The following is a 10,045-nucleotide window of genomic DNA, read 5'->3' on the forward strand; positions in this document are numbered from 1 at the left end:
ATGCTTTGTTTGATCCAAAAAGATAAAATTTTAAGTTCTTTTGGATTTTTAGCTTAAGAAAGTTATAGTTGGTGATTTTACAACTTTGTTTAGCTTTATTTTGTAGAGTTTTGATACACATGTAGGGTCAACGTTTTCTAAAGAGAGAGAAAGCATCATACAAGAGGAAAATGACAGTGAAGGTGAACAATGAGGGATGAGGATCAAACAATAGAGAGACCAACAACTACGTGAAGGAAGCATCGTGAAGTGAAAGCTGTTTTTGAAAATATGTGAGGGTTGGGTAAAAATTGAAACATAAATTAATAAACTCGTTTTTATTGTTTTTGAAATAGAGTAAAAACTGTTTTGAAAACAAGGAAAAAAACTACCTTAGTCCCATTTTTGTTGTTTTCGTTTCTCCAGAATGCATTTTAAAACAGAAGAACTGAAAACTCGAATTAAAACTTTATTTAACCATAAAATCTCTATAAAATTTATCAAACAAAAAAAATCAAGTATTTTAAAGATTTAATTTATGTCTTTTATGAAAAAAAGATTTAATTTATATCAAGATCATTATCACAATCATCACCTTGATCGCCGCCACCCCTTTTTCTCTCTTATTTGTAGAAAAATGTTCAAATTTGATGTTCAAGTATAATTAATTTTTCATTACTTTTTAAGCATAATTTCAAAGACGTATTCTACTTTTGAAAATTTTTATTTTAGAAGTAACTTTAATTTTAGTGTTGTTCTCCTTTAAAAGCCAAAATAAAAATATTTTAAATTTAAATTAAAACTTCATTTAATCATAAAATATCAAAAAGATTTATTAAACATAAAATTAAAGATCTTAAAGATTTAATTTATATCCTTCATTAATCATGATGGCAACGAACACAACGGTGGTTGTGTTGGTGATTTTTACATAAATTAAATCTTTTTTTCTCGATAAAAGACATAAATTAAATCTTTAAAATATTTATTTTTTATATAATTTTTTTAGTGATTTTATGATTAAATAAGATTTTAGTTTGAATTTAAATATTTTAATCTTAATATTTTATTTTAATCTAACTGTTAAAATTAAAATTAAATATGTTTCCATGTAATTTAAGTTTTTCTCAAAAAAAATAAAATGCAACCGCTTCAAGATATGTACTCTAATGCGAAAACACATGTGCCAGCTGGTCGCTGCATACTAGTTGATCTTATTCAATACTAATATATCAAATATTCAATGTCCATGAGTGCTTATTCAAAGAAATTTATTCAAACTTAGTATGCCAACTCATTCATAAGATAAGGGCTAAAAAAAAGGGAATAAAGTCAACTTGTATTTACTTCTTACAGCATATAGAATGAATTTTGGGTGTCAGCTTTATATAAAAAAAAAAGATTTGGAGGTCAACTTAGAGTCATAAACGAGATTTGTTAAAATAAAAGGATAGAACATTAAAATCCGCCTTATTTATCTCTTGTGATATACATTATTGATTTGATAATGCTTACGTCAAATATGAATGAATAAACACCCCTCAATAGTCCAGGCACATGTGTATGCGTTTTCTGTAACGGCATGCTAAAGTTCACATCTCCCTATAAAAAGATACCGACAATGTGAGGCGTGAACGCGGAAAGATCGAGAGAGAGAGAGAGAGGGTTCAAGAATCAGATCTCGGTGCAATGGCTGGAGTAGTCGACAATCATCAGCACGACTCAGAACTTGACATACCTGGTACCGTTACAGCACCTTAATTTTTGCTAACATATTTCATACGTTGTCTTCTTGTCTGTCTTATACTCATGTTTACATTCAATATTATTGTTTATTTTGATTATCATCCTGTAACATGTTATTTGGTGCATGTTATTGTCCAACCGTGAATTAACTGGTATGAATTCGTTGAACCTTGAATGAAAAACTGTCTTAAATATTTAGAAAAAACTTTATCGTATCATAATTCCATTTCCAAGCAAATAATTCTGTCGGGTTTTTTTTTTTTTTTTTTTGTTGAAGAGGGATCACCAACCAAGTGAAAGGGAGTGGTTTTAATACATAGTGAGTTTTAAAAGTTTGTTCAAGAAATTTGTAATATTTTTTTAAGTTTATCTAGAAAACTTGTAACTTTATGGAAATTGATGAATATTCACGTTGAATTTGTGTATGCCTGCATATCCTTTGTATCCTTATTAGTGTGTACGTGTGTTTTTCTCAAGACATTTGTTGTAGATGAAAGTTTTTCATTTTTTTTATATAAATAAATATTAATCGTTAGCTTGTTAATGTTTTTTTAGAATACCCAATCTTATATTTGACGTTTGTTGTTGCAGATGAAAGTGATGAGGTGGATGACTCTCCTATTGAGCAAGTGAGGCTGACAGTTCCAACAACGGACGACCCTACACAGGCAGCACTGACATTCAGAACATGGACTCTGGGGTTGGCCTCATGCATCATCCTCTCTTTTGTGAACCAATTCTTCGGCTACAGAACCAACCCTCTCTCCATTTCCTCCGTCTCTGCACAGATTGTGTCTCTCCCAGTTGGGAAACTCATGGCAGCAACACTTCCCACCAAACCAATACGTGTACCGTTGACCAAGTGGTCTTTCTCCTTGAACCCTGGCCCCTTCAATGTCAAGGAACATGCACTCATCACCATCTTTGCCAGCGCTGGATCCAGTGGTGTTTATGCCATCAACATTATCACTATTGTTAAGGCTTTCTACCACAGGAATATCCATCCACTTGCCGCTTTTCTCTTGGCACTTTCCACCCAGGTCAACATTAATTACTATTCATTATTCATCACACTGCTTCTTCAGTATAAACATCTTTTGTTGGAAATAAGTTAACGGTATATATGGTACATGGGTGGAAACAGAGAGAGTGTATATGAGAAACTCAAATGATGTTATGAGAGATGAAGAAAAATGAGTTGAAAATAAAATATACAATTATAAAAACTTTTTTTTCTTCTGTTTTTTTTTTTTACTTTTTGAGTGACTTTTGATAGGGAAGAAATTTTTAATTTCCTTAGAAATATTAAATTGAGAAATTTAATTTCTCATGTTTGATACCTAATTTAAAAAACAATATTTTTGAAAAAGGTTTATGATATATTCTAAGATTTATGATTTTCAAAAATTATGATTTCTAAACATGAAAAAACTTCTCCCATCACAGATGCCTCCTAATCCTATTAATCATCAAAAGAACTTGCATTTTCAAATATGGTTAGTTTACTAAACCGTGTCGTTGAATTTTTAGATGCTTGGTTATGGATGGGCTGGGATTTTCAGGAGATTCCTTGTGGATTCCCCGTACATGTGGTGGCCTTCAAACCTTGTCCAAGTGTCTCTATTCAGGTATTTAATTATTCTTTCTTGTTTGCTGTTTTTTGGATATGTGAATGAAAGAGATTCTAAGCCAACTTTTAATTTTGGGATATTATGTGATAATGACAGGGCATTTCATGAAAAGGAGAAAAGGCCTAAAGGAGGAAACACAAGGCTGCAATTCTTTTTCCTGGTGTTTGTATCAAGCTTTGCCTATTACGTTATTCCAGCTTACTTTTTCCAAGCAATAACAACAATCTCCTTTGTTTGCTTGATTTGGAAAAACTCCATCACTGCTCAACAAATTGGTTCGGGCATGAGAGGCCTTGGCATTGGTTCATTTGGCTTGGACTGGAACACTGTGGCTGGCTTCTTGGGGAGTCCTTTGGCTGTTCCTGGCTTTGCCATCATCAACATTCTGGTTGGATTTGTGCTGTTCATGTATGTTCTGGTTCCCATCTCCTATTGGAACAACTTGTATGATGCCAAGAAGTTCCCCATCATCAGTTCTCACACATTTGATTCCTCCGGTGCAACATATAACGTCACTCGTGTTTTGAATGCTAAAACTTTTGACATTGATATGGATAGTTATAAAAATTACAGCAAGCTCTATCTCAGTATCACATTTGCATACGACTATGGATTGAGCTTTGCAACTCTGACTGCTACTATTGCGCATGTTGCACTCTTCCATGGAAAGTAAGTTTTGTTTAGTTAGTGATCAAATTCAAATATAGTACCATTGATAAAACTTTGATTGGATAGAATGGTTTCATTCACTAGTGTATCTAAATTTACATTCCATTTTTTTATATTATAATAAACCATCTAACTATAACTTGTGACTGTCTATTTGGAAGAATGATTCTTCAGCTGTGGAAGAAGACAAGATCAGCACTAAAAGGACAAGAAGCTGGAGATGTGCACACGAGAATTATGAAGAGAAACTATGAACAAGTACCAGAATGGTGGTTTGTCAGCATTTTGCTTCTAATGATTGTTGTAGCCTTGATAACTTGTGAAGGCTTTGGCAAGCAGCTCCAATTGCCATGGTGGGGAGTCCTAATGTCTCTAGTAATTGCGTTAGTTTTCACTTTGCCAATTGGTGTCATTCAAGCAACAACAAACATGGTAACGTCCAAAATAGCCCAAGTAGAAAAAAGTTTTTAATTTTGCATGCAAATGCAATGGCTTGTTTGTTTTGTATAGCTTTCAAAAGGTTGTGTCCTTTTTCATGGTTTGCAGCAAGTCGGACTCAACGTGATTACAGAGTTAATAATTGGGTACATTTACCCAGGAAGGCCACTTGCAAATGTAGCCTTCAAGACCTACGGGTACATCAGCATGTCACAGGCACTCGGGTTCCTTCAAGACTTCAAATTAGGCCACTATATGAAAATTCCTCCAAAATCTATGTTCGCGGTGCAGTTGGTAGGCACCATAGTTGCTTCAGGTGTGTACTTTGGCACAGCATGGTGGCTTCTGACGACTATTCCAGACATATGTGATGATGCAAACTTGCCAGCAGGTAGTCCATGGACATGTCCTGGTGACGAAGTGTTTTACAATGCTTCAATAATATGGGGAATAGTAGGACCACAAAGAATGTTTACCAAGGATGGGATTTACCCTGGGATGAATTGGTTTTTCCTCATTGGTCTACTTGCTCCTGTTCCAGTTTGGATGCTTTCTCGCAAATTCCCCAATCACAAGTGGATTGAGCTCATAAACATGCCCTTAATAATAGCTGGTAGTGGTGGCATCCCACCAGCCAGATCCGTCAACTACATTACTTGGGGAATGGTGGGAATCTTGTTCAATTTCTACGTTTACAATAAGTTCAAGGCATGGTGGGCTAGACACAATTACATCCTCTCAGCTGCTTTAGATGCTGGTGTTGCTTTCATGGGTGTCATTCTCTATTTTGCCCTTCAATATTATGATATTTTTGGTCCAACATGGTGGGGTCAAGATGCTGATGACCACTGTCCTTTGGCCAAATGCCCCACAGCTCCGGGCATAATTTCTCATGGATGTCCTGTTCTCTGACCTCATGCAAGTAAATTAAATTGGAACTTGAACAAACATGTTTACATTATCTCTACTTGTTTTCACTTCGATCCTTGTTGTATTCTATTTCCATCCAATCAAAATTTCTTCAAACACAGCAACTTATCTTGGAACAAACTCACGCTGGCCACCAACATCTTAAATAGTGGGAAACTGACTTTAATATAAAACTCATAATGCTACTTGCATTGCATATCACACGCTTACCAATCCTGTTCAGACTTGAGAAGAGACATTTTTCAGAAGATCAATCATAATCACAATTTTCTAAGAAAATATTTGCTAATTTTCTGGGCCCGAGTAATCCACTTACAAGTATCCCCCACTCCAAACTTTTTTACCATTTGGGGATGGTTTTTGAATAATTATCCGAAAGGAAAGTATTAGGTTTCATATATGACTTTATCATTGAAGTGATACTCAATTTTAGCCGACTTCTAAACTTTTATTATTCTATATTTATTTTTTTCAAAACAAAAGTCGTAATCTTAAGACTTTTTCATTGATTCAGTCCTTTTTTTTAAAGAAGTTGTAAGTAGATTTACGACTTATGATTTTTTTTTTTTAAAATATGTTTCTCAAAGAAGTGGTATGATATTTTTTAAAATAAATTAATTCATTTTGTTTTTTGATTTGGTCTTGTTCATATTTTTTATTTTCTTATTTTTTGTTGATTTTTACGTAAGTTTTAGTTTTAAGTTATTTTTGTTTAATACTTGTAAAATAAGTATTATAAAATTAAAATTTAATTATTTTTATTTAACAAACAAGAAATTATTTACTAATAAAAATAATAATTACTTGAAAAAATTCACAACGGTTTAAAATAAATTAAACTAGATTTTAAAACAAAATATTTTGACCAAAAAGTTAAATCGAAACAACTCCACAATAAAAATAAGTAAGATAAACAGAAAAATTAAAAAAGAGAAGCAAATCGTGAATCCAGCCACAACTTCAAAATATAATTAAAAAAATAAAGTCTCTTAGGACTTTCATAAGGAAAATGTATGAAAAAAGGGATAATTTTACAAGTCATGCGTTTATCTCTAATTTTTGGTCCCTCACTTCGGATTTGGTCCTTCACTAATTGGACTTTGACCGTTAACCGTCATTATCCAACACAGTATCCGGGGGACCAACATGATACGATTTTATAAAATAGGGATCAAATTTATGAATTAAATTACTAGGAGACCAAATCCAAAACTGAAGATAAATTAAAGGATCAAAAATGCAATTTTACCAAAAAAAAAATAGTGATAAGATGGTAAAGTCGTAACTTTGTTTGCAACTTCTATGGAAAAAAAAAAGAATAAAGAAAAAAACTCAAGTAGTAAAAGGGAGTTCCATTTCAATGACAATATCATATATGAACGTTAGACTTATTCTTAATCGGATAATTTTTCAAAAAACATCCTGACTTGGTAATTTCGGATAAAGATTGGCCTCAAATGGTAAAGAAGGCCCCACTCCCTTTGGCATATATAGCACAATTTTATTTTTTCTTATGAATAAAAATATCACATACATAAATCTCAAAAGAGAATGCTTTGCAAACATAAAAAACATAAGAAAGCCATTGGATTAACTAAGATAACGGGAGTGATGGTTTTGTTGTTTCTACCCAGTAACAAAGTTCGTCACAACTCACAAGCAAAGCAAACGAAAAAAGAGTTAAAAAAAACTCCACTTTAATATACCTACATCCAAGGTAAAAAAGAAAAAGAAAAGAAGAGGCTCCACAACCAAAATCCTTTAGGGACTGGTGGTAAATATCCTGCTTATACAACTGAAAAAGCTTCATGAAGCAACTTTCCTAGGGTCAAAAGTCAAAATATAGTCCCTAAATGTTCTTCGATGAGGATCCAGAATATGCACCAGAATAAGCCTCAATATCCTCCACTTGCAAAGTAAATAGGGCAAAAACGGAGACAAAAGGGCTGGGATCAGTTGAAAAGCCCTGGATTTAGCCAATCCCTTAAAACAATAGAATATGTATTATGTAAAGTCCGTTAGAGCTGCACAGATAAATAAAATACTACTATGGAAAGAAAGAAATGCTGCAAGCCAAAAGCACTTACTTGCTTATGTCATCAAGATGGTCATCAAAATCTACAACGTCATTCCACTTCTCGGATGCAATATAGTCCAACAAGACTAGATTTGCTGATGGCTCTTTGAGAGAAAATCGATTGTTCCCATCTGACTGAACCAACTTCCAGTTCTTAGATGTATCCCTAACATAAAGCTAAATCATAAGAAAAAGGCAATCTTGGTTAATGTAACTAACAAGAAATATGAGCACTCTATATATGGGGGAAACATATATAACATATGGCATACTTATATAACAGGCAGATAATGAGTTTCTTCTTTTATAACACACACACACACACACACAAAAGCATTTCTGAAAGAGCCATAAATTTTGTAACACTAAGAAAGAAATAACAAGGAATCTTTATAATTAGTAAGAATGTTGGATGGAGCCTTATAGCTTTGAGGTTGTAGCACGTATAATCATGCAAAGTGGGCACATTAGACAACATTTTTATTTCATTCTCCCACTCTTCAAATTGGATAGATCTTAGTACATGTTTGGTTTAGCTTATATTAGAGATTTTTTTTTTGTTTGCTAACTTTCCTGGCAGAACTTTTGGAAAAAGACAAAAAAAAGTTATCTCCCGCAAAAGAGTGGCTCCCAAATATGCTGCAGTATGTGGCAAATCAAACAGGAATATGCTAAGCACCCAAGCACTTGGGAAACCCTTCCTTAAAAGCTAGCTGTTAAGAGGGGAGGGGGGAACCAAGCCACTTAAGCACTTCACTGAATATCTCATACTACTCGAGGTGGGACTTAGGCACCTCATAATATCCGAGTCCCTATCAGAATATTCCTCACTTTTGACTTATGAGCTAGATGAAAACAAGAGAAATTGAAGCACGACATTAAGCCTGAAATTTGAATTCTATCTATCCAAGATGATACAAGTTACAACCAATGAAACCCCACACATCTAAATCCTAGCCCCATATTTCTAGTTAAGCTTTTAGATACAGCATTTTTGTCTAAATTTAGACAATGATGCACCAAAATAAGCCCCAAAAACAAGACAGGCAGACCAACCAACATAAGCAAACTGCTACTGTCCAATGCAAAAGCAACAAACTGCAGAAAATATACATATTCTAACGAGTTCAAAGGTTTTCATGGTTCCATTAAAAAGAAGGGGCAATTTAGTCCATTGACAAAAGCACTGGAGGATTTCTATATTCATATAGACCAGAAGGGTTTCAATACATTTGATGGTTTGATCAAACGTATCATCTAAAGAAGTCCAAATACAATTCATAGAGTGGACTAACACAATGATCGTATAGCAAATAATTATTGGTCTTGAAGAAAGCAATTTCCAATGCTAAAATTGCTAACCTGCATTATGGCACTACGGTCCTTGCTCTTTTTCAAAGCATCGAGCTTCTTGTTATCTAACTGCGAATAATTGAAGAAAAATAGAAAGATGATAAACAAAAGGAGATAATTAAAAACAAAATTAGCAAAATAAATAAATGAATAAAAAATTCAGCAACAAACCAATAGAACGGCGGCTTGGGGAAAGTAGCGGCAAATGTGGTCACCAATATTCTTCGCCACACTACCAAGCTCACTGTCATCAGATCTCTCATTCGCGTGAAAATAGCCCACTATGTTCAACCCTTTAGCAGAAAAATATTCCTCTATCTATGTCAAAAAAAAATTGTGATTGCAAAAAAAAAAAAAAAAGAATCAGAAAACTACAGCCAACACAAGGCAAACAAAAAATTAATAGATACCCAGAAGAAAAAAAAGATAAACCCAGTTGATTAGGTTGCATGTTGATTAAGAAAGCATACGTCTTTGTGCATAATTTTATAAATTACAATATGGGGTCAGAACTGAATGAAAAAAATATAATTCATAAAGCCCTAGAGAAGAGAGAGAGAGGAAAGACCATGATGAGAGATATCTCCAATTGGGGAAGAAGGGGGATGTGAGAGTGGAAGAGAGGGACGGCATCGGCGATCTCGACGACGTCGTTGGAAGCGGAGATGCGACCGATCAAGACGCCGTTGACGGCGGAGGTTGGGTGTTTGAGGGAGTGAAGGACGAGTTTTATGTAAGCGTTTTGTTCGATCTCGTACCTCAAACCGTTGCTGCCCATGGCTAAGATTCTCAACACAAAGGTTTGAGGTTCCTGTTCTGTTTCGATGTCGAACACAAGCAGATGCAGATGCAATCAACTCAACTATCAACTGTTGTGGACTTCGCACTTTGCCAATTCCCACAACTTCTAACGACGTCGTATTATCATTCATCAGTAACTACAGTATGACAGGCCTGGGTCAGTAGTTTTTGGGCTTTAGCAGTTCAACCCAACTACTTCACAGCCCAATTTTGTTTACTATTTTAAAATCATTTAATAGTTTGAAGTTTTAAATTTTACGTTAAAATTAATAATCCTGCTTAATTTATGATAATATTATACGCCATGCGTGTTCTTTTCAACTTTTTCACAATAATAACGAAAAATATTTGTTTTTTGGTCAATATTATTATACGAAACTCTTTTAATCTATACAAAATAAATTATTATTACAAGTACTGA

At 33.9% G+C, this 10,045-nt stretch overlaps 2 protein-coding genes across 2 annotated transcripts; one reads left to right on the forward strand and one right to left on the reverse strand.

Moving 5' to 3' along the window:
* The first annotated feature begins 1,545 nt into the window (after positions 1-1,545).
* Positions 1,546-5,493, forward strand: LOC100781469 (oligopeptide transporter 1). The gene is made up of 6 exons (XM_003519589.5): positions 1,546-1,720; positions 2,317-2,765; positions 3,256-3,353; positions 3,453-4,025; positions 4,187-4,457; positions 4,572-5,493. Exons 1-6 carry the CDS (start codon positions 1,669-1,671, stop codon positions 5,373-5,375), a joined length of 2,247 nt encoding a protein of 748 aa, XP_003519637.1. The 5' UTR covers positions 1,546-1,668; the 3' UTR covers positions 5,376-5,493.
* Positions 5,494-7,254: 1,761 nt separating this feature from the next.
* On the reverse strand, positions 7,255-9,683 carry LOC100527135 (uncharacterized). Its single transcript, NM_001248493.2, has 5 exons — positions 9,392-9,683; positions 8,995-9,141; positions 8,833-8,892; positions 7,481-7,647; positions 7,255-7,376 (listed from the first exon to the last, which is right to left on the reverse strand). Exons 1-5 carry the CDS (start codon positions 9,599-9,601, stop codon positions 7,346-7,348), a joined length of 615 nt encoding a protein of 204 aa, NP_001235422.1. The 5' UTR covers positions 9,602-9,683; the 3' UTR covers positions 7,255-7,345.
* Between the last annotated feature and the right edge of the window lie 362 nt (positions 9,684-10,045).

The sequence above is a fragment of the Glycine max genome, chromosome 2 (assembly GCF_000004515.6).
Source record: "Glycine max cultivar Williams 82 chromosome 2, Glycine_max_v4.0, whole genome shotgun sequence".
NCBI lineage: Eukaryota > Viridiplantae > Streptophyta > Magnoliopsida > Fabales > Fabaceae > Glycine > Glycine max.

Bases quoted from the DNA above. Each gene is read 5' to 3' on its own strand.
- LOC100781469 (XM_003519589.5), top strand. From the start codon at position 1,669: ATGGCTGGAGTAGTCGACAATCATCAGCACGACTCAGAACTTGACATA. The intron at 2,766-3,255 runs GTCAACATTAAT...TTGAATTTTTAG, and splicing joins TCTTGGCACTTTCCACCCAG to ATGCTTGGTTATGGATGGGC. The intron at 4,026-4,186 runs GTAAGTTTTGTT...TCTATTTGGAAG, and splicing joins GTTGCACTCTTCCATGGAAA to AATGATTCTTCAGCTGTGGA.
- LOC100527135 (NM_001248493.2), bottom strand. From the start codon at position 9,601: ATGGGCAGCAACGGTTTGAGGTACGAGATCGAACAAAACGCTTACATA. The intron at 9,142-9,391 runs GTCTTTCCTCTC...TTTTTGACATAG, and splicing joins TGGAGATATCTCTCATCATG to ATAGAGGAATATTTTTCTGC. The intron at 8,893-8,994 runs GTTTGTTGCTGA...AATTATTCGCAG, and splicing joins CCCAAGCCGCCGTTCTATTG to TTAGATAACAAGAAGCTCGA.